Source organism: Ascaphus truei, chromosome 5 (assembly GCF_040206685.1).
Source record: "Ascaphus truei isolate aAscTru1 chromosome 5, aAscTru1.hap1, whole genome shotgun sequence".
Taxonomy (NCBI): Eukaryota; Metazoa; Chordata; class Amphibia; order Anura; family Ascaphidae; genus Ascaphus; species Ascaphus truei.
In genome coordinates, this window is record NC_134487.1 from 154,484,007 (window position 1) to 154,508,226 (window position 24,220).

The 24,220-nt window shown below is 49.3% G+C and overlaps 1 protein-coding gene across 1 annotated transcript in view; it reads right to left on the minus strand.

The window, feature by feature from the left end:
- Nucleotides 1–9,047: 9,047 nt before the first annotated feature.
- Nucleotides 9,048–24,220, minus strand: part of LOC142495506 (glucosamine-6-phosphate deaminase 1-like) — a 135,474-nt gene continuing 120,301 nt past the window's right edge. The window contains exon 3 of the mRNA XM_075601077.1: nt 9,048–9,217. Within this exon, the coding sequence (XP_075457192.1) occupies nt 9,117–9,217 (101 nt within the window). The 3' untranslated portion in view covers nt 9,048–9,116. The remainder of the gene's footprint in view (nt 9,218–24,220) is intronic.

The following is a 24,220-nucleotide window of genomic DNA, read 5'->3' on the forward strand; positions in this document are numbered from 1 at the left end:
CTCGGCAGTCAGGGGGTCCCAGCAGCTGATATTAACGCGGTTCAGCTCCAGAGACCCCCTGCTTCTCATCCATGTGAAGAAGCTTGCAGTGCAGCTTTCTATTGGACGGCTATTTAAATCCCCTCAGGAAATACCGGTTAGTCCAGGAGTAGCCAACTCCAGTCCTCAAGGGCTATCAACAGGTCAGGTTTTATGGATCTCTCTGCTTCAGCACAGGTGGCTCAGTCAATGATTGCCACTGAGTGAGCCACCTGTGCTGAAGCAGGGCTATCTTTAAAACCTGACCTGTTGGTGGTCCATTTGTACTGGAGTTGGCCACGCCTGGGTTAGTGTATTAAGAAAAGAGGGGTCCCTGGAGCTGAAAAGTGTGTTTCAGTGCAGGAGGAGCCCCGGTTCTAATGCTGTACTAAACCTGTATTTAGACGCAATTGCTGCTTGAACTCCAGTTTAAGGCTTTGGTCCCGCTGCGTCCGGCGGCGCGCGCGGCCGCGTGCGCGTTCCTCACCAGCAGGGGTATCCTTTCCTAGCCGGTCCCAGTCCCCCCTCGCTGCTGGCTCACTACGCGCTTTGACGCGTCAGCTGCCAGGGGATGCAAGAAAATTGTGATCCCGAGGGGTGACGCGTCACGTTGTGCGCTGATGAGCCTATCAGCGGTGGGGGCGGGAGCGGGAGCTGTCAGACAGCTTCATCCACAAGGTAGGGGGTGGTGTGTGTGTGTGTATCAGCGTGTGTGAGGAGGGCATTTGTGGGGGAAGGGGGAGGGAGCGGGAGCTGCTTACTTTCCAGCAGCCCGCAGCAGCTCCCTCCTGCAGCTCAGGAGACCGAGACCGAGCCCAGGGGGGGAGTAGCGGGTCCCTCCGCTCAAACCACGCCCCCCCTCCCACTCCCGCCCCCCTCCCGCTCCGGCTCACGGCTCCCTACAGACCGCATATTGCGGTCTGTGCCTGTCAGCGCGCCGCCTGTCTGCAGTGCGGGCGCGCTGACTGAGGGAGCGGGGCCTTACCCTAACTCACGTTTAAGACGCTCCCGCTCTCTTCTTCAGCCAAAGCCCTGTTTCACTGACTGGATGGGAGCAAGCGAAAGGCCAGAGTTAGGCAATGTTAACGCAACATTAAATCATAGCGTTACTCTTAACGGAGCTTAGCGACTATGGGATAAATAGGATTTAGGCTAATTTGGATATCGCTAATAATAATGGGCTCTAAAAATAACGTCATGCTTTTAACAGGAGTAAATGCTGGTTGTCTCCTTTACTGAATACTTGGTTATGATTAACGTAACATTAACTCAGGTTAAATACGCAAACGCAGCTAGGTGAATCTGGGCCTTAGTCTTCTTCCCCCACATGTGATCGTTCTCATTGTAAAGGCAAAGGTCTAAAGACTTGTTGCCGAGGTCTTACGTGAAGGAGTCCCAATACGTACTTAGGCTTGGCCTCATTTAGTAACTTTGGGCCAATAAACCCCAACAGCACCAAACAAGCAGCGTTACCTGCAGTCCTTAGCAGCCAATCACCTCCCAAGCAAACAAACTCATGAACTATGTAGCATATGTCACCCCCCCTGGGAGAACTTGTCATGGCTATTGCTAGGTGTAGTGCTGGTTACCTGTGAGGTACAGGAGAGCTGAGGTACCCGCGATGTAGTGGGGGAAGACAGGTAGACTTTTGGGGATTCCTCTTTTCTTTCTTCTTGATGTCAGCGCCTCCAGACAGAGGGGGCTTCAGCAAGGCTGAAGGCGGTCCCCGCTATGACAGTCCTTACTTTTAATACCTCCCTCCACGCAGACTGCCGCGGAGCCAGAAGTATAAATGAGAATAGTCTTTATTACAGCAGTCACTGCTGGTGTTGGTACAGCAAATACTCCAGTTGATAAAGTAATCCCTGGATTCTGGGTGGTACTGGCCTGCTGTAATGGTGAGGCCTCTCTGGATTAGGTTAGTGCCTCAGCCCATGAGGGTCTGAGGCGAGCACGCCTCACTCCCACCCGGGAGGAGAGCTCAGAGCTCCTACCCCATGAAGGGATAGTCTGGAACCCCAATCACTAACTGAAGGACACACCCCTAAGGGCTGAACTTCATATAATAATTTAGGCACTCCCTTCCTGTAGCTCAAAGAGGGAGGGCCCAATATATGCACTACCACTTCCGTCACTCAGGAAGTCAGCATGAGGAGGGGGAAAACCCCATAGCACATCCTGTCCCTGTCTGTGTCTTACTAGAAGTTATATGACAGGGAGATAGCTGGACCAGCCATCGCTATAACTACAACAAAATGTATACTTTTTTTTTAATGAAACACAAATAACTAAACAATAGTCGAAATACCAAATTTTTTTCGCATTTGAAAAACAAAAACCGAAACAAAACTGGCTTCTAGTACTGTGAGGATTCGCCATTCTGGCGGCTGGAGACCTTCTCCTCAACTGAGAGCCACTGCCACGACAGACGCTCAGGATGCGCGATCCCATGGTCCTGTTACGCGCGCGTGAACTGCGCTTGGTCAGTCTGTCCTCCCGTGGGCTAAGTCTCCAAGCCCCGCCTCTACACAGGCGTGCGGCTCGCTCGTTCACCCAGCCTCCCCTCTAACCTTCTTTTCAGTCTCCGCTCACGCTCCTGTGACAGGCAGGCCCGGCGCGGGAGTGATGTGCACACCGGACTCTGCCCCCTGACCCCAGTGACACGTACGGATCAGCGCGCGCTCTGTACCGCCTCCAAGACTCGGGCACGCTCTGCAGAGGGGCATGTGCGGTGCGCAAGTGACGCGCAATCAGGTCGCCAGTCCTCCACGTCAGCGACGCGCGTGACATGTAGCTCCGCCTTTTTTTCTGATTTGGCTGTGTCATAGGGCACACCTGTGTGACCCAGCTCCTCATTGGTTGATGGCTCCTTAAATAGCTGCCTTGCTCATACACACATTGCTGAGCATAACCTTTTGTGACTGCCTGACCCCTGCTTCGTATCTGGACTCCACACCTCTCCTCTCCTGACCCGGCTACGTACGACCAATCTGAACTCTCTAATCCTGACCTCGGCTGTCCTCGCAACGATTACTCTCCCCTCTCCAATCCTGACCTTGGAAAAGTACCCCAACGATCCGCTACTCTCCAATCCTGGCCCGGCAAGTATATACGACTACTCTACCTTCTATACTCCTGACCCAGCTTGCAAGACTAATCTACACTCTAGGCGCGTCCTCGCGGTTGTAGGTTGGCGTTTATACAATTCCCTACCTCAGCCTCGCGGTCGCATCTGGTTTGTGGTGAGCTACGCGTTACAGTATTCTCAGCCACACAAACTTCGAAACCGCTGAGGTAGGAAGAGTCCTGAGCACGCACGCCAACGTTCTGTCTAGCATTGAGGAAAGATTAGTGGCTAATGACCCACATTTGCACACCCTCCAGGATGACTTCAGGTCCCTCACTCTCTCTATACATGAGTCTCGGCCTCTTCCTAATCCTGTCGCTCCTGGTGTAGTGTCTCCTGGCCTGTCTGTCTCCCATCTGCTTCACAAACCCTGGCTACCGACACCTAACCGCTATGTAGAGGATCCCCACGAATGCCGGGGGTTCCTGAATCAATGCTTTATTCAGTTTTAGATAAATTCCTCCCGCTTCACCTCTTCACGTGTCAAGGTGGCGTACATTATCTCTCTTCTTACAGATAACGCACTTGCCTGGGCTTCTCCCATCTGGGAACGAAGGTCTGATCTCACTCAAGACATCGGAGCCTTTACCAGGAAGTTCCGTAGGGTGTTTGATACGCCCAGCCATTAGGTATCTGCTGCTTCTACTGTATTCTATATTTCCCAAAGTAACCGTCCAGTTGCTAAATATGCTCTCGAATTCAGGACCATTGCCGCAGAGACTGATTGGAATAATGAATCCTTGTCGGCTGCCTTCTGGCGGGGCCTCTCCGAAACTGTAAAAGATGAATTGGCTACTTATGACCGTCTCACCGATCTGGAGGACCTTATCGCCATCTGCATCAAAGTGGACCACCGTCTTCAGGAAAGGAGGTCAGAGAGAGCGCATCACCGGGTCCCTCACATCTAGGATCACTCCTGTCCAGGTGAGCACAACCGAACTACCACCAATGGATATTTCTGAAACCCATGCAACTGGGAGGTACTAGTCTCTCTAATCTGAGAAGCAACGTTGCATGAATGCAGGTCTCTGTCTTTATTGTGGAAATCCCAGACATCTTGCCTATTCTTGTCCCAATAAGTTGAGAAACGCAAAGTTCCCATGAGAACTAGGGGAGTCTCATTGGGAACACATTCTCTCTCCCCTATCTCTGTTGATAACCCTCCTAGGATTCTCCTTCCCATCACTCTTTCTGGGGACTGGTTTCTTGTTTCTACCCTTGCTTTCCTCGATTCAGGCTCTGGGGGCAATTTTATAGACCAAGGTTTTGCAGAACGTCATCATATTCCCCTCAGACGTAGAAAGAACCTCATAGGTCTTGAGGCCATTGATGGAAGACCATTTCAAGCAGCCTTTATCTCATTGGAGACCAAGGTTCTTCATCTTAAGACAAGTAACGATCACCTGTAGAAGATTCAATTCAATGTGATCCACACACCATCCGTTATTCTCGGCCTTCCCTGGTTACAGATTCATAATCCCCGGGTGGATTGGCTGAATAAGGATCCCATCCTATGGAGCCCCTTCTGTACCAAGAACTGTATCATAAAATCCAGTAGCGTCTGTGGAACCAACACGTCCGAAGAGAAGGGTACTATTGCCTGAGGAGTATGCCGAGTTCAGTGATGTCTTTGATAAGGTCAAGTCCGAAGTATTACCTCCACATCGTCCTTTTGACTGTCCCATTGAATTACTCCCAAGTATGTCTCCACCTAGAGGGGCCTCTTACCCATTATCCATGCCTGAGACCAAGGCCATGAAGGAATACATTGCCGAAAATCTACAGAGAGGATTCATTCATAACTCTACTTCCCCTGCCGGTGCCGGATTCTTCTTTGTGAAGAAGAAAGACAGGTCATTACAACCATGTATTGACTACCGAGGTCTCAATAAAATCACCATTAAAAATCGTTATCCACTTCCTCTCATATCAGAGCTCTTCGACCGCTTACAAGGCGCTAGCATTTTCTCCAAATTGGACTTATGTGGGGCTTACAATTTCATCAGGATCCGTCAAGGCGACGAATGGAAAACTGCATTCAATACCAGAGATGGACATTATGAGTACTTGGTCATGCCGTTTGATCTGTGTAAAGCTCCAGCTGTGTTTCAAGATTTTGTCAACGAAATCTTTAGGGACCTTCTCAATTCTTTCGTGATTATCTATTTGGATGACATTTTGATTTTTCTAAATCCAAACAGGAACATGTGTCCCACGTCAAACAAGTTCTCCTTCATTTGCGGGAAAATCGACTCTTTGCCAAACTTGAAAAATGCCAATTCCATCAAGCATCTACCGTTTTTCTAGGATACATCATCTCCAATATTGGCCTTACCATGGACCCTGCAAAAGTCAAAGCGGTATTGGATTGGCCTCAACCCACCACTCTCAAAGCCATTCAATGGGTTCTAGGATTTTCCAACTATTATCGCAGATTTATCCAGAACTTTTCTTCCGTAGTAGCCCCTCTTACAGCATTAACTAAGAAAGGAGCAGATCCCACATCTTGGTCTCCCACGGCCATTCAGTCCTTTTCTCGCCTTAAAAAGGCGTTCGTGTCCGCACCTATTCTTATCCACCCTGATCCCAAACTTCCATTTACTCTCGAAGTCGATGCATCTGATGTCGATATTGGCACTGTTCTCTCCCAGAGGAAGACTCCTCAGTCCAGGTTGCATCCTTGTGCATTTTTTCCAAAAACAATTCTTCCGCTGAATGCAATTACGATATCGGGAATCGGGAACTCCTGGCCATGAAATTAGCACTCGAGGAATGGAGACACCTCTTGGAAGGCACTGAGCATCCTATAACAATTTTGACGGACCATAAAAATCAGTTATACATCGAAGGAGCCCGTGGTCTAGGAGCTCGCCAAGCCAGATGGTCACTCTTTTTCTCAAGATTCAACTTTATAATCTCCTATCTTCCTGGAACCAAGAATGTCAAAGCTGATGCTCTTTCTCGTCAATTCTCTTTGGGTGACAAATCTCAGGACCAACAAAAACCCATCCTTCCTTCCAAATATATCCTTTCTACAACTACCTGCCGATCTTATAGTTCCTGAGGGCCGTCTTTACTCTTCTCCCCTGCACCGCAAAAAAGTTCTCCAATGGAGTCAATCCTCTAGATCTGCAGGTCACCCGGGGACCAGGAGAACTTTAGATCTCATCTCTAGAACATTCTGGTGGCCCGAGACTCAGAAAGATGTCAAGGACTTTTTAGCCATGTGCCCAACTTGTGCCAGGACTAAAACTCCTAGGAATCTCCCTTCTGGACTTCTTCAGCCCTTACCTGTTCCAGACCGGCCATGGACACACTTGTCCATGGATTTCATTGTTGATCTACACGTATCCAGGGGCATGAACACGATCCTCGTGGTGGTGGATCGATTCTCAAAGCAATCCCACTTCATTTCTCTCAAGGGCCTTCCTAACTCCTCCAAATTGGCTGATATATTCATCAGAGAAATCTTCCGTCTTCACTTAGTATCACTGGTCATTGTATCGGATAGAGGTTCTCAGTTTATGTCTCGCTTCTGGTGTTCTTTTTGCCTACAACTGGGCATTTCTCTTCGTTTTTCCTCCGGATATCATCCACAAACAAATGGTCAGACTGAGAGGACCAATCAGTCCCTAGAACAATACATTCAATGTTTTGTGTCCAATTCCCAGGACGACTGGTCAGAGCTCTTGCCCTGGGCAGAATTTGCTCATAACAATGCACGAAGTGGATAAACTCTGGAGTCCCCGTTTTTCGTGAACTACGGGTTCCACCCGTCTACTCTTCCTCTCTCTTCTTCCTCATCGGGGGTCTCAGCGGCAGACGACAGGATTAAAGAACGGCAAAATCTCTGAAAGAAGATCCAGGTAAATATCAGGACAGCCACAAATAGGCAGAAGACCCAAGCAGATCGCCACTGCAGACCTGCTCAGGTGACAAGGTCTGGCTGTCATCCGGAAACATCAGGCTGAAAGTTCCTACCATGAAATTCGCACCCAGATTTCTCGGCCCATTTCCAATTATCGCATACCGACTCTCTCTACCTTCTTCAATGAAGATTCCGTCCGTCTTTCATGTTTCCTTACTCAAGCCAGTAGTCCAGAATGTACACTCGGTTCCAATTTCACCTACTTCTACTCACATGGTGCAAGGTCAACCTGAGTACGAGATACAATCCATTCAGGACTCTAAGTTTTCAAGAGGTTTGTTACATTATCTTGTACACTGGAAGAGTTTCGGTCTGGAAGAGAGATCCTGGATTCCAAGCCACCGTGTTCACACAGCCAGGTTGGTCCGTATCTTCCATTCTAAATTTTCAAACAAGCCTTCATGGAGTCACCCGGAGGTCGCTCCTAGAGGGAGGGGGGGGGGGTACAATTGAGGATTCGCCATTCTGGTGGCTGGAGACCTCCTCACCTGAGAGCCCCTGCCATGATCGACGCTCAGGGTGCGCGATCCCATGGTCCTGTTACGCGCGCGCGGACTGTGCGCAGTCAGTCTGTCCTCCCGCGGGCTCTGTCTCCAAGCCCCGCCTCCGCACACGCGTGCGGCTCGCTCGTTCACTCAGCCTCCCCTCTAACCTTCTTCCCAGTCTCTGCCCCCGCTCGTGTGACAGGCAGGCCTGATCCGGGAGTGACGCGCACTGGACGCGTACGGATCAGCGCACGCTCGGTACCGCCTCCAAGACTCAGGCACGCTCTGCAGAGGGGCTTGCGTGGTGCGCAAGTGACACGCGATCAGGTCGCCAGTCCTCCACATCGGCGACGCGCGCAATACGTAGCTCCGCCTCCGCTTCTAATTTGGCTGTGTCATAGGGCACACCTGTGTGACCCAGCAGCCTATAGGATTCCCCTATTCTGCTCCGCCCTGGCTCCTCATTGGTTGATGGCTCCTTAAATAGCTGCCTTGCTCATTCACACATTGCTGAGCATAACCTTGTGTGACGCCGTGCCTTGCTGTATTCCTGCCTTGTTCCTGCTGCTGCCTGACCCCTGCTTCGTAATTGGACTCCGCATCTCTCTCCTGACCCGGCTTACGTACGACCATTCTGAACTCTCTACTCCTGACCTCGGCTATCCTCGCAACGATTACTCTCCACTCTCCAATCCTGACCTTGGCAAAGTACCCCAACGATCCGCTACTCTCCAATCCTGGCCCGGCAAGTATAAACGACTACTCTACCTTCTATACCCCTGACCCGGCTTGCAAGACTAATCTACACTCTAGGCGCGTCCTCGCGGTTGTGGGTTGGCGTTTATACAATTCCCTACCTCAGCCTCGCGGTCGCGTCTGGTTTGGAGTGACCTTTGCGTTATAAGGCTAAGGCCCCGCTGCCTCAGACCACGTGCCCGCACTGCAGACAGGTGGCGCGTGTAGAGGCACTTGGGGCTTTTTCCGGTCCAAAGGGACCATTTTTGCGAGCCGGGGGGGGGCGTGGCCAAAACGGGTTGGGGGGCGCAGCCATGATGTGGGGGAGCGGGACCGCCCGTCAGCCGTTCAGCCCCTCAACTCCTCAACTCCTCAACCCCTGTCGCTGAGCCCCTCAACTCCTCACACACAGACACGCACTCAGGCACAAACACAGACAGGCACACACAGATACACACACAGACAGGCACTCACACACTCACAAATACACACGGAGGGTGGGTGGGGGGTGAATCGAAGCCCCGCGGATCGGAGCAGGGGGGGAATCGAAAGGGGGACCCCCCCCCCCAAGAGGAGAGAGTCTGTGGGAGGGAGCAGGGGGGACTTCCTTGGTGCTGCAGTTTAAGTCCCAGCCCTAAGTAAGAGTTAAGGTATCGGGAAACCCATACTTTGCTGCTTTGTAATAATTGATCGTGGTTATCATGCAAATTACTGCAAATCCACTCCTTGGGCTGAAAAGCTGCCAGTCAGTCATGAAATAGGCCCCTGTGTTACATAGTCACATTCTGACAGTACTGGAGTCACTTCATTGTTAATGAGTAATTCAGTCACTGTATGGCTTCTTCAGCGTCTGCCTGGTATTATTCCCTTTCTCCTTCATGCTGTACAGGGGATCCACCAGTTTGTTGTGAACGTGCATCAAACCTGTGAACAGAAGGGTATAGCCGTGATTCAGGATTAAAAGGGATTCCTAAAAGGGCAGCAAAATGCTGAGAAAATAACATTCCCCCCTTGCTAACAACCAAAAAGCATGATGATGCATTTTGAAAACAAAAATACTAAATATATTCTTCACTGTAATTAAAGCTACTGTGGCCGCCATGATGAAGCATCAATTAGGGTCATTATAAACTATTAGGAGTCTAGAGATGAAGTAATTGCCAGCATACGTTACTGTATATTGGTGTTTTAGGATACCCTCCCCTGAATGTAATTACAGGGTTTTCGTTTGATAAATCTTCCATTTTAACCCAAAGTGCTGTCATTACAACCGCTTGATTTTCCTCTACATTCCAAAAATGAAATTGAAATAGTAACAAAAATCCTACGAGTTTATAATACCATCAACTCTATTCGCCTTTTTATTTATTTTTTCTGGGAATGTAGTTTTGCTGAAATTACGTGACAGCTGCTTGTTTTAACCCTTTGAGTGCCAACGGTAGCGCGGCCCAAGTGCCGCAGCCCCTCCCCCACACTTTGCAATCGCGTGACCGTGATGTGACGCAGTGTCACGGAAGGAGTCGTCCTTTTCAGATCGTATTCAACGCGATGTCCTCTAGAGAATATAGCTACTGCGTCACGGAGCCCCTGGAGCCCCAGACACCATAACACAGCAGAGGAAACACAATGCTAACATGCATGCTTTTAACCTACAATGGCACATAAATCAATGTTATTTACCACTTATTATTTGTGATTCATTTTCAAAATGCTACTCAAATCATTTGCCTATTTAACCATACTTACTTTTCTAATACAAAACTGTTGGTTCCACAGCGATTCCCCACGGGGTAGGACTTCTGTTAGTGGGATGCTTGCAAAACAGTAATAATACAGGATTCAAGGATTTGTTTCCAGGATAAAATGACTACTGTTTTTTGCATCAGATGTGCAGTTTTGCTACAAAGACCCCATAATATTTTATATCACTATCTCATTGTGCAGCAGGGCTGGGGAGTTAAATAAAAGTGAGCTGCTCTCTCTCATTGAGTGACACTTTAATAATCCAAAAACACAAATATACTATATACAGTACTCTTTTATTGTAGTAGTTCAATGATGATTATATTTTTCATATATATATATATATATATATATATATATATATATATATATATATATATATATATATATATATCCTTCTTAGCATAAAAGTAAACCAATAGCAATAACATGTTTCATATTGAAAATATAGCTTATTTTACAGAGAAATGTTAAAGGTTTAAAAGCCGCATTTCTAGAACAAAATACACTTCATTTTTTATTTTTAAACACAGAAAGAAGAGAGGGATAACATTACATTTCAGGGTGTGGGACAAATTCTATCAACATATTCAACAAATCAACAACATATTTTTGTTACACTATAACGGGCCCTTCTAAAATAGTTAACACCCCATCGTGTTTTTTATTTCACGTTTCCTTTTTCTTTGTAGTTTCCTACCATTGTCTGATAAAGATGCACATCCTTGGCTTATTTTATATTTTTTGCATAGATACGTTTTTAGTTCTCAAACGGACAGAGTGCTCCTCCGAGAGCCGTAAACATATAGCATGATCACCCAGGATTCAAATGACAAATAATGGATGTGATCAATACATGGAACAGAAAAAACCCAGTACTGGTGTGCGTCCAACACTACAAATCATCAGCTTCCTCAGGGAGCTACTGGTCCCACCAGGTGTTTGGAATGACGAAGGTGAATGCATCATTTGCATATAAAATAGACCAATGGTAGTTACCAGCAAATTCTTGGTGGGGCTCAGAGGCCGAGGAGAGGTTTGAGAGCCACTAATTGAGGGTGAACTATGAGATTACAATGATGCACTTTAACCGAACTCGATTAAAAAACATTAGAAAACAATATTAAAACGTTGAATATTTTTTGCTGTTCTAAACAGCCTTTGTGGGAACACGGGACTTTCCTTGCAAATTCAGGACAACAATGCTCTCTTCTGGACATTTGGCATCTCTACATGCAGAATAGGACATTTGGTCACGGCCGATTCGCCGTTGGAACCTCCGCTGCTTCGAAGGTACGTTTTGTTACATGTTAGTGGCTTAATTTGAAGGGTTTTAGCAGTTAGGGAAGGGGATTAATTTAAGGGTTTTATTGGTTAGGGTATTTTAGAGTAAGGGATTTTAGTTTAGGAGGTTTACAAAGTGGTTGACGGCGGCAACCATGTGGTTGCGGCAAAACTGTAGCGACCAAATGTCTTAGATTACATGTGATTTTTATATTAAACTAGACCCAGAATAGCACCCCTGTGGCTGCATCACCCGTCCTTCCATTTGAGACGTCATGTTAAACTATTTTATCATTTCCATTCAGGTAACAGTTCTTCATGTCATTAAAGACCGACTTGTTTAAACTGACAATTTTTAATTAACGATTTACAGATTTAAGTGATTCTATGATATCAATACATAAAAAAATGAGTCTAGTCTTGAAATTGAGACAAAGGCAGATTTGTTTGGGAAACAAGCGTTCTTAAAACAACAAAAAAAACAGCTAATTGAGAAAGAAATAAGTCAAAATGAAGTGTATTTAACAAATAGAAATGAGGTACCCATGTATGTCCCATTCGTTTAAATAATTTCAGTGTGCAGCAGTCCCTAATTATGGCCATAATGACCTACGGACAGTGATATAAAGTGTCAGTTCCACCGACCGACACTGAAGACTTGGGGGCTCCTGTCTTACTTTGACTCTACAGGAAATCCCCAGGCACCAGTCTTGCCCAAGACACATCATGTATCCATTATTTTTTTTTATTCTCTTATCTGCTGCAGGACGGGCTTGGCAAATCGCAGAGAGGTAGGTTGCCATCTCCTTCAGTAATCAATGTGGTAGATTTCGAATTAAAAACAGATTGTGCGCTGTAGGTATTTATAAAATCAAATACAGCTATCATTGGATTAATGGGGTAAAAGTCCTCACCTCCAACAAAGAGTTCAATCCCTCCAGCTGCTTGGATTTTGTCCTCAAAGGACTGGCATTCAGCCTGAAGGTCTGTCGCGTTCCCATCCAGGATGTGTACATTCTCTGCACCGATGTCAATGTGTTTGAAGAAGTTGTTCCACCTGAACGAGTGATAGCTCTCTGGGTGATCCCTGGAAAGACCTGTAAATCAGAACAGCACTCATAAATCACGTCTTACATGCTATAGAACGAGACAAGCAACAACTTCTCAAAATGGAGCATCAAAGAGGATGCGTATCAAGATGCAAATTACTCCTAGACGCAATACCAGTTCTCTTGCATCAATTTGTGCCAGCATCAGATGTGTGAAATTTGTTCAATCTTGTTTCTTGTATTCAATACTGATAATCTAGTCACACTAAAAGTAAAAACTACAAGTTTCCAAAACAAAGGAAATGCACCGAGATAAAGCAAAATGTCAGCAAAAAGATTAAACTTGTTTCATAGGTACTTTGGTGGTAGTCGATGGACACTACTACCACCAGACCCAGGGAACGACATTTGCTAACCTTGACCTGGGCTGGTGGGAGGATGTGCATGTTTTCAACCTGAATTCATGTATGTATACTGACCATATCAAATTATGGATCAGATACATAGGTGGTCCTATGGAATGGCAGTTTGCCACGATTTCATCAATTTGGAGCTGGCCTCAATGACAACAACTTGAATTTAAAGCTTACCGTCGAAATCAGCCAACAATCAATCACGTTTTTAGATCTACAGATTGACAAAGATATGTCGGGTAATATATTGACTACGATCTTTAACAGTCTTCTATTAGCACAAAGCCAGCATCCAACCGGCCTCATGCGGGGAATTACAACCGACCAATATCTTAGATTGCGGTGTAATTGCTGTACACAGGGTGATTTCGTGCCACAAGCAAGAGACCTTCAACAAAAAGTTTTTACAAAGAGGCTACAGCCCTAAAAATCTGAAAAGAACTAATAGGGTACTCCATAGTGACCGGGTACATTGTTAGCCACCAAGAGAGTTCAGGTCAGGACATATAAGCCAATAAAATGCCTTGGCAACTACAACAAAAGGTGGTGGCACATCAAACGTGTCCTCGACAGACACTGGCATCTTCTGTTGTCTGATGCCGATTTGATGAAAGCCCAATCGTTTTTCCTACTGCTGTGCTGCGCTTTCTTCTGCCTCCGGATATACTCCTATAGTAGGAATAGCCACATTGCTCTGCTACCATTTGGTGTCTTGGGTATCTTTTCAATCCATCTTGAATCTTTGTATTAATCTAGATTACCAACAATTATTCTTAAATTGTATTCTATTGATACAATCCCTGGTCCCAGCCTTGCTGGCATTTTCAACTCATGGTTCTACACATCCATGATAACATTTATACATTATATTAACATAAAACTTTTTCATGTTTGCTTGATTTATTTGCACCAATTAAATTTTTTTTACGAAGTGCAGTTTCTGCAAGTTGTATGTACACCAATAGATGGCACTGTCGCAAAATGGTGATGCTGTCCTTGTACAAAGCATTTTCAGGTTGCCATGATGACGCTAGGGAATTTAAAGAGCACCTATGGGACCTGCGCTTATTACCCAAGGCGAAGCTCCTTCATAGGAGTGAAACTTACGTTGCGACGTTTCATTTTTAAAATTTGAGTACTTTAGCACTATAGGAACTAGAAATCTTAGGCTGAGTCCCCGCTGGCGCTGAGCGCGCTCATGCTTGTAAAGCGCTCCAAGCATGAGCGCCAGGTGTCCTGCATTTACGCGCGTGGGGGGGCTTTGCAGGTAGTTGAGCGCACTAGAAAGTTAGTTTTTTTTGTGTACCCGAGCGGGTGTGCCTGTGCATGAGTGTGCGCGCACAGCGTGAGAGGGGACTTACATATATCTATATATGTAAGTAACCGCCGCAAGCACCGCCCGCTCAGCGCTAGTGGGGATGCAGCCATATACCAGTCAGTCTAGTGATCAGGCAATATTATTACCGTACAGTAGCTTGTATTGGCAGCTTTTATCTTTGCTCCGTGACCGCGCAGTCACATGACTCACTCCCACGTTCACAGTATACCGCGAGTCTCTTCAACACCGATTATCAGCATAAGTGCCGGCTAGGGGGAGTACACATACTCCTCTCCTGTTGATTGCGGGCTCTGTTGGCGCGGCGATTGTGTGGTTCCGGGGATTCGTAGTGTGCCTGCTGAGTATCATCTTTGCAGTAGCAAGGGGGGGTGGTCAGCGTTGGGTCTTTGCCCATATTACAGTGAGCTTGACAGGAGGATTGCAACATTATTACATGACAACTGATAGCTGCAATTTAGCTCGATTTACGTCATCTGCCCATTACCATACCCACCTTTTACTAGCCTGACACTAAACTAATGAGGCTATCTAGCCCTGCTGGATGGCAAAAACACTTATACAGAGCCCTATTACTGATTATCCATAGGGCTATACTATTTCATTTGATCAGTACAATTTGCGTGTTGTGTTTTTGTCCCATGATTCACTGAGGAGTAAAGTGTATTATATCAACACATCTTACTGCGGCATCTGTGAATCATATACATACTGGCAGTCACTTATGCTGCCATCCCACAGTTCATTTTAATCAGACATTAAGTATCATTTCTATTGTTCCAAACAATAGGGGAGCCAGATGAGTGCCATAAAATAAAGAAAAAATCACATGGTGCAATATAATGTGATAACAAAAGAAATAAGTGATCTATAGGTGTTCTACTCACAAGTGGAGCAGAATATCAAGGCAGAAATCCAACACAGTGGCAAATTTCTTCCAAGAAGTGTAGATGATGCATGTGATCCTTCCCGAGCTCAAAGACAGAAGAAGAGAACCGTAGTGCAGACAGTTCACAATATTTATCAGCACATAAAATACAAATGGAGGCTTACAACAGCGTGGATGTCCAATTCCGGAAGAGCAAGTGACGTCAATCGGGGTCGTGGACGCAGGTAACAGCCACAGCGAGGTCGCGACGAACTGTAGGCTGTGTTGCCTTGCCTATCCAATGCCTGATGTTTGCTGATACCATGTAAGCCTCCAAACACCTCACTACATCAAGATTATGCAATCTTTCTTCCTTCCTATTACCAGGTTTTACAATGCCAAGAACTAAAGGAGGACTGGAAATGGGGATTTAACACAAAAGCCATACAAAATGGAGAGCAGATGAATGTTGGGTACATCGACCTCACGCACCATTAATTTTCTGCCTTTCAATGAACAAGGCAGGAGAGAGCAAGTAGCCTTCGTATTTAATTTTGGGATTGTAATAGCATGCGCGCGCCTGTGTGAACGCGCGTGCACGTGCCGCACACTTTCTGTGTGTATGCTGTGAGCGAGGGAGGTACTGTGTGTGTGTGTGTGTGTGTGTGTGTGCTATAAATATGTTTGAAATGAATAAATAAATACGTTATAAATTATTTATTAATTGTACATACATACACATATGCATACATATAAAAAAACAAAGCGCGCATGACCCATAGCGTAAAAAAGTACATTTATTGTTAAAAAAAATGATTGGGAGAGGCATTAAGAACACTCCCAAAAATATTAGTAATTCAAGCAATTTGTGATAATAATCACCGCCAACAAGGTAACACCGTCCTGGATCACACCAACAGATGAAATCGATATTCCTGTTTGGTTCACCAGTATAAGTTCATCTTCTGATAGACTCCGTACTTTCTGTGCATCTTTTTTTTAACATTAAATGTACTTTTTTACGCTATGGGTCGTGCGCTCTTTGTTTTTGTTTCTATAGATTTCTGCTAGAACTGGTTCTTCCATCTGAGAGCAGCCTTGGACCCCTGGACTTTCAATCTGTCCCTATTTGAACATTTCAGGACTCAACTAAGGGTTGGACTTTTGCACATGTTTTGTTTTATTTATATTTATTTTTTCACATGTATTAACCTTTTTTTTAAAGTATTTTCAAGTGTAATTCTTCAGTTTTCTTTTTTTAGCATCTATATCACTAATAGGAATTTTCTTCGTATAGGCACTATTTTTAGATTAATTTTTCTACACTAATTGTATGTATTATAACATATACCCTATTTCCTCGATTCTAAGACGCCATCAATTCTAAGGCACACCCTTGATTTAATTTAAAAAATTTGGGGAATAAAAACCCTATATTAAATGTGCAGAATTTTTTTTCTGAGGGGAGAGAGAGGGGAGAGAGAGGAGAGAAAGAGGAGGGAGGGGGGAGAGAGAGGAGGGAGGGGGGAGAGAGAGGAGGGAGGGGGGAGAGAGAGGAGGGAGGGGGGAGAGAGAGGAGGGAGGGGGGAGAGAGAGGAGGGAGGGGGGAGAGAGAGGAGGGGGAGGGGGGAGAGAGAGGATGGAGGGGGGAGAGAGAGGAGGGGGAGGGGGGAGAGAGAGGAGGGAGGGGGGAGAGAGAGGAGGGGGAGGGGGGAGAGAGAGGAGGGGGAGGGAGGGGAGGGGGAGGGAGGGGGAGGGAGGGGAGGGGGAGGGAGGGGGAGGGAGGGGGGTAGGGAGACGAGGGAGGGGGGAGAGAGAGGAGGGGGGAGAGAGAGAGAGGGAGGGGGGAGAGAGGAAGAGAGGAGGGAGGGGGAGAGAGGAGGGAGGGAGGGGGGAGGGGGGAGAGAGGAGGGAGGGAGGGGGGAGGGGGGAGAGAGGAGGGAGGGAGGGGGGAGGGGGGAGAGAGGAGGGAGGGAGGAGGGAGAGAGGAGGGAGGGAGGGGGAGAGAGGAGGGAGGGAGGGGGAGAGAGGAGGGAGGGAGAGAGGAGGGAGGGAGGGAGGGAGAGAGGAGGGAGGGAGGGGGGAGAGAGGAGGGAGGGAGGGGGAGAGAGGAGGGAGGGAGGGGGAGGGGGGAGAGAGGAGGGAGGGTGGAGAGAGGAGGGAGGGAGGGGGAGAGAGGAAGGAGGGAGGGAGGGGGGAGAGAGGAAGGAGGGAGGGGGGAGAGAGGAGGGAGGGAGGGGGGAGAGAGGAGGGAGGGAGGGGGGAGAGAGGAGGGAGGGAGGGGGGAGAGAGGAGGGAGGGAGGGGGGAGAGAGGAGGGAGGGAGGAGGGAGGGAGGAGGGAGGGGGGAGAGAGGAGGGAGGGAGGGGGGAGAGAGGAGGGAGGGAGGGGGGAGAGAGGAGGGAGGGAGGGGGGAGAGAGGAGGGAGGGAGGGGGGAGAGAGGAGGGAGGGAGGGGGGAGAGAGGAGGGAGGGGGGAGAGAGGAGGGAGGGAGGGGGGAGAGAGGAGGGAGGGAGGGGGGAGAGAGGAGGGAGGGAGGGAGGGAGGGGGGAGAGAGGAGGGAGGGAGGGGGGAGAGAGGAGGGAGGGAGGGGGGGAGAGAGGAGGGAGGGAGGGGGGGAGAGAGGAGGGAGGGGGGAGAGAGGAGGGAGGGGGGGAGAGAGGAGGGAGGGGGGTGTAAGGAATCCGCTCCACGGTTTACTGGTTACCTTACCTTGCAGACCGGTGCAGTTCTGGAACAGCTTTCCTGAGGTTTGCTGCAGCCTGGATTCACTCAAAGCAATACACACTCCCTCTGGTATCTACTGCAGCTGTGCAGCCTTTCATTGCAAACTATACTTGCATTCACTCATTAGGGGCAGTACCTTCACACCCCCGCCGGGGATTGGCCCGCTGGCCTTTAAGTATTGCTTGCCCATAATGCTCCTGGCCGAGCATAGTCCTATCTGGATGTCAACTGTTTTGCCACAAGCTCTCGCTTGTTCTCCTTTGCTGATACCAGGTTCCGCCCTGCGTCCTTCAGCTTCCTTCAAGCCGCTTGTTCTCCAATGCTGATTCCAGGTTACGTCCTGCATCCTTCAGCTCCCTTCAAGCCGCTTGTTCCCTTATGCTGATACGGAGGTATTCCCTGCGTCCTTCAGCTTCTGTTCCCCTGTGCTGAAGCAGAGGTTTCGTCCCTGCGTCCTTCAGCCTCCTGGATTCCTGCACTAAAGTAGAGGTTTCGTCCCTGCGTTCTGCAGTCTCCTGGATTCCTGCACTGAAGCGGAGGTTTCCCTGTATCTACAGCTTCCTGGTTCCTGGGGCCTACTCTTTCCCTAATATAGAGAGGCCGTGTCCTGGTTCCTGCGCTGAAACAGTGGATTCCCTTGCCCGCTCAGGACTTTTGCGTTGTAGCACTGGTGCACCCGTGCAGCAAGACGGTGTGCTATTCTGGTCTGCCTACCATCTCCTGTGACCAGCACCATGGGCCATGGTCGTCGCTCGCGCAAAGGCCAACCCCGCGCTCCTAAGCTGAAGCGGGTCTCTCCTATCTCCTTATTGCCGAACTCCTGCATGGACAATGTTTATCCTGACGTCTCCTGTTCTGACCCTGGCTTGTACAACGACGACGCTGTCTTCTCCAATCCTGATCCTGCGACATATGACTACGAACTGCGCAATCCGGATCAGCCTGCGCGGTCTCAGGTCGGTGCTTTTACAACCCCACCTCAGCCTCGCGGTCCGACCCTGGTTTGTGGCGAGCAGAACCCTGACAGTATGCTCGGCCCTACAAACTCGGACCCCGCTGAGGTGTGGGTTGGTAAGTTTTTTCCTAAAAACCTGTCCCAGCCTGTAGACCAGTCCCAGTTTGAGAATAATTATTTGTGCGATATAATACCTCTGATGGAAGATCCGTTTATGTTGGAGGGCTTGACTCCCTTGCAAAAGAAATGCCGTAATAATCTGGTTTATAAGGCTTACTGCCTCAGAGACTTAAAACAGTATCTGGCCAGTGTTTTGGTCATTGCTAACATTGCTTGCTCCCCTGATTTCCCTTTAACTGGGGAAGAGCTGAGTCCTGTGGAACTGGTCAACGCCTGTAGTACACTCAATGCCCTGGCTTATCTTTGGACATTCCTGTAGTACTCCCGGAACCTTCCGTCATGGTGGCTCTCGCTCACGAGACGCTGCATTTACTTTCCCGTGCATTGGATGATTGCTTGCTAAAACAGGATCGTCTCTTAGCCGCTCACGCCGTCGTTTGGCGGTATCCCTCGGCTACCAGTCCTGTTGCTAAACCGGGGGACGTATCTCTCTCTCCGGGAGAGGACCAAACGGAACTATTACCAATATCTCCCAACGTAGTAACTGCCACAGTCCCAAGCTCTGATTGTATGCCCGGGTTCCCTGACACTAATGATATGTCTACATTAACCCCTGCCGATCAGTCCTGTGAGGTCCCCTTGGAGAACACATATGTGTCACTAACTAACACTACGGTTCTTGTATCAGAGAATAAGTCCCTTAGTTCTCCTATTTCTAGCTTTGAATCCCTCTCTCTAGGTCTTGAGGGTTTTCCAGCTTTAAACTCTGCTAGACAGTCCTGTGCGCTTTCCCGTCAGAGAAAGAATCCCTAAATTCTGTTCCCAGGGTTATTTCTGTATTAACCTCTGTGGGGCAGCTCTCTGAGTTTCCTTTGGTAAATCCTGTTCTCTGTCAGCCACGGTCACGCCCCTAGCTTCAGACGAGAGATTCCTACGCTCTTCTAATACAGAGAAAAGGTTACCTATGTATTACTCTCAGGCATTGTCTGCATTAACCCTGTAAATTCTTGCTGCCTCCAAGTTAATGCCTTCGTTGTAGCCTCAGAGAATGAGTCCACAAGTCAGACAGCAGAGGTTGCATTGAGGGATTCCATAACCGTACGGAGTCTCTAGATATTCTTTGCTATAAATCCCCTGCTTCAGCTCAAGTTTCCGCAGTTTCGTCTCCGGAGACTTCGGCTAAAGTTCTGGTTCCTGTTAAATGTATTCAGGAGTCAGGTTTTTCCCTAAGCTTAGTCGCAGAGTTCCTTCTCCCGGGTATTTCACTGAACCAGCCTGTCGCCCACATAGCGGTGATCCCTGCTTCAGCGCATAGTTCCCACATTATGGAGTCTGCAGTAAGTTCTGGTTTCCCAGACATTCCTTACCAAATACCTACTTCAGAGACCAGTACAGTTATGATTAACCCCCATGTACTGTCTGAGTTCTCCTCCTCTTTAAGCTTAGGGTTAAAGGCATACAGTAGTCTGTATGTCTCTCCTGGGGTTCATATTGTGTTCCCAGGAATGTTTGCGGACGCACGGTTTTCTCCCAAAAGTGACGCTTTTTCATATAGATCAGTAAAAAGCTTGCACACTGTTTCCCTTTTCGCTGAATTGTGTCTTACTAGTTTTGAGACTCTGAGAGGTAATGATTCTCCTTCTGATTCTGAGGCTCTTCTATAAGGGGTATCCTGTCTGGGGGCTCTCCTGATTTCTCTCTCCAGGCTAATCCTTTGGGGATCAGCATATCTGCGGTCACTCCCTTAGTACTGTCTGAGGACACCATGCACATATTACAAGTCCTGGGGTTTAAATCTGAGCTTTTTAGCTGTCCTGCCTTTGCTGAAACCCAGTCCCTCAGTACTGTGTCTAAATATGCCCCAGCAAACATGGGGTTACTCTGGGAAGAAATGAAAACTCCTGTCTTAAAGGGTATTTTTTCTCACATGTCCAGCAAATCTAGAACCTCAGTAATTGTTTCTAAGTCACTTATCAATACATCTGATTTTTTCTCTAATCAAACCCAGACACCCTCACTATCGGTTAGGAGTCCTGTGATCAGAGATTTTGCACTAGAAAACACACCAATTCATGTTTTTGTCAGGTTAGGTACCCCTGTGGTTAGGGCCATTGCAGTTTTGGAAAAGACTCCTTGTACTCCTAAGGTGCCTGTAATTAAGAGTTTTCATAGTTCATACTTGCTGCTTGTTGATTCTCAGGGCCTGTCACTGAGATACAGACTTCAGCTTCTGATGTTAGCTTCCCTCCCACCACTACCCTGGCTCTGCCTTTTTCTCAAGCTACTGATTTGAAGATCCCAAGGACTATTCCTGATTCACTGACAATATTATCTCCCAATGAAGATTTCCACTATTGGAGAGCTCTACTGTTGTTTGCTTCTCTGCTCCTGCTAAACCATGGTTTTGTCCCTCGGAATTTTCGGTTGCCCCTGTTATTTCCTCTCAGTTGGAAATACTCTGTACGTATCCCAAGATTTCGGTCCCTATGCCTGGTTTACTGCTTGCCTTGTCACCTTCCATACCAATACCGGGAGATGCTTCTAACCAGCCTATACCCTTACTAACCATTACCTGGGAGCCTTCTAGAGGAAAAAGTCCTCGCAAATTCCAACATGCAGTGGTCAGCCAAGACTTTTTCTGTTACAAAGTTTCTTCTGGTGTATTCGATCAACTATCAGGCCCGCTGATCCTAGATTCAGGTTTCTTTATTAAGGACTGGGCTTTCAGTTGGGGTTCTTCTACCGTTTTTGCTCTGGAACTCTCTGGTTCTTCACAGCCCTGGATTTCCAAGACATTTTGCGAGGCAAGCCATATACCAAGGATGTTTCCTCCATCAATCTTATATCCTAGAACTGTACTCACCAAAGAACTGCTCGTTTACGGATGCCCTTTCTACCTAAAGAATTTTAGGAACTACTCAATGTCCCCAAGGTCCATGGATGGTCCTGTCTGGCCACAGTTCTCACCGGGGGGTGGGGTACACTAAGGACTAATCATGAGTCTCTGGAGTACGACTCTAGCCCCAATCCTAGACGGTTCAGCAACAATTCCCAGGCCTCCAACTCTATGAGTGCTCATGTTCGCCCGGAGGTCTCGCGTGAAGGGGGGGGTACTGTAAGGAATCCGCTCCACGGTTTACTGGTTACCTTACCTTGCAGACCGGTGCAGTTCTGGAACAGCTTTCCTGAGGTTTGCTGCAGCCTGGATTCACTCAAAGCAATACACACTCCCTCTGGTATCTACTGCAGCTGTGCAGCCTTTCATTGCAAACTATACTTGCATTCACTCATTAGGGGCAGTACCTTCACACCCCGCCGGGGATTGGCCCGCTGGCCTTTAAGTATTGCTTGCCCATTAATGCTCCTGGCCGAGCATAGTCCTATCTGGATGTCAACTGTTTGCCACAAGCTCTCGCTTGTCTCCTTTGCTGATACCAGGTTCCGCCCTGCGTCCTTCAGCTTCCTTCAAGCCGCTTGTTCTCCAATGCTGATTCCAGGTTACGTCCTGCATCCTTCAGCTCCCTTCAAGCCGCTTGTTCCCTTATGCTGATACGGAGGTATTCCCTGCGTCCTTCAACTTCTGTTCCCCTGTGCTGAAGCAGAGGTTTCGTCCCTGCGTCCTTCAGCCTCCTGGATTCCTGCACTAAAGTAGAGGTTTCGTCCCTGCGTTCTGCAGTCTCCTGGATTCCTGCACTGAAGCGGAGGTTTCCCTGTATCTACAGCTTCCTGGTTCCTGGGGCCTACTCTTTCCCTAATATAGAGAGGCCGTGTCCTGGTTCCTGCGCTGAAACAGTGGATTCCCTTGCCCGCTCAGGACTTTTGCGTTGTAGCACTGGTGCACCCGTGCAGCAAGACGGTGTGCTATTCTGGTCTGCCTACCATCTCCTGTGACCAGCACCATGGGCCATGGTCGTCGCTCGCGCAAAGGCCAACCCCGCGCTCCTAAGCTGAAGCGGGTCTCTCCTATCTCCTTATTGCCGAACTCCTGCATGGACAATGTTTATCCTGACGTCTCCTGTTCTGACCCTGGCTTGTACAACGACGACGCTGTCTTCTCCAATCCTGATCCTGCGACATATGACTACGAACTGCGCAATCCGGATCAGCCTGCGCGGTCTCAGGTCGGTGCTTTTACAACCCCACCTCAGCCTCGCGGTCCGGTCCTGGTTTGTGGCGAGCAGAACCCTGACAGGGGGGAGAGAAGAGGGAGGGGGGGAGAGAGAGGAGGGAGGGGGGGGAGAGAGAGAAGGGAGGGGGGGAGAGAGAGGAGGGAGGGGGGAGAGAGAGGAGGGAGGGGGGAGAGGAGGGAGGGGGGGAGAGGAGGGAGGGGGGGGAGAGAGAGGAGGGAGGGGGGAGAGAGAAAGGAGGGAGGAGGGGGGATAGAGAGGAGGGAGGAGGGGGGCATAGAGAGGAGGGAGGGGGGGGGAGAGCGGGGGAGAGAGAGGGAGGGGAGGAGAGGAGGGAGGGGGGGAGAGGGGGGGGAGAGAGGAGGGAGGGGGAGAGGAGGGAGGGGGGAGAGAGGAGGGAGGGGGGAGAGAGGAGGGAGGGGGAGAGGAGGGAGGGAGGGGGGGAGAGGGGAGAGGAGGGAGGGGGGAGAGAGGAGGGAGGAGGGGGGAGAGAGGAGGGAGGGAGGGGGGGAGAGAGGAGGGAGGGAGGGGGGGAGAGAGGAGGGAGGGAGGGGGGGAGAGGGGAGGGAGGGGGGGAGAGAGGAGGGAGGAAGAGAGGAGGGAGGGAGAGAGAAGGGAGGGAGGGAGGGAGAGAGGAGGGAGGGAGAGAGGAGGGAGGGAGGGAGAGAGGAGGGAGGGAGGGGGGAGAGAGGAGGAAGGGAGGGGGGGAGAGAGGAGGGAGGGAGGGGAGAGGGAGGGAGGGAGGGGGAGAGAGGAGGGAGGGAGGGGGGAGGGGGAGAGAGGAGGGAGGGGGGAGAGAGGAGGGAGGGAGGGGGGAGAGAGGAGGGAGGGAGGGGGGAGAGAGGAGGGAGGGGAGAAAGGAGGAAGGGAGGGGGGAGAGAGGAGGGGAGGAGTAGGAGGGAGGGAGGGAGAGAGGAGGAGGGAGGGGAGAGGAGGGAGGAGGGAGAGAGGAGGGAGGGAGGGGGGAGAGAGGAGGAAGGGAGGGGGGAGAGAGGAGGGAGGGAGGGGAGAAGGGAGGAGGGAGGGGGGAGAGAGGAGGGAGGGAGGGGGGAGGGGGGAGAGAGGAGGGAGGGGGAGGGGGGAGAGAGGAGGGAGGGAGGGGGGAGAGAGGAGGGAGGGAGAAAGGAGGGAGGGAGGGGAGAGAGGAGGGAGGGAGATAGGAGGAGGGAGGGGAGATAGGAGGGAGGGAGGGGGGAGAGAGGAGGAGGGAGGGGGGAGAGAGGAGGGAGGGAGGGGGAGAGGAGGGAGGGAGGGGGGAGAGAGGAGGGAGGGAGGGGGGAGAGAGGAGGGAGGGAGGGGGAGAGAG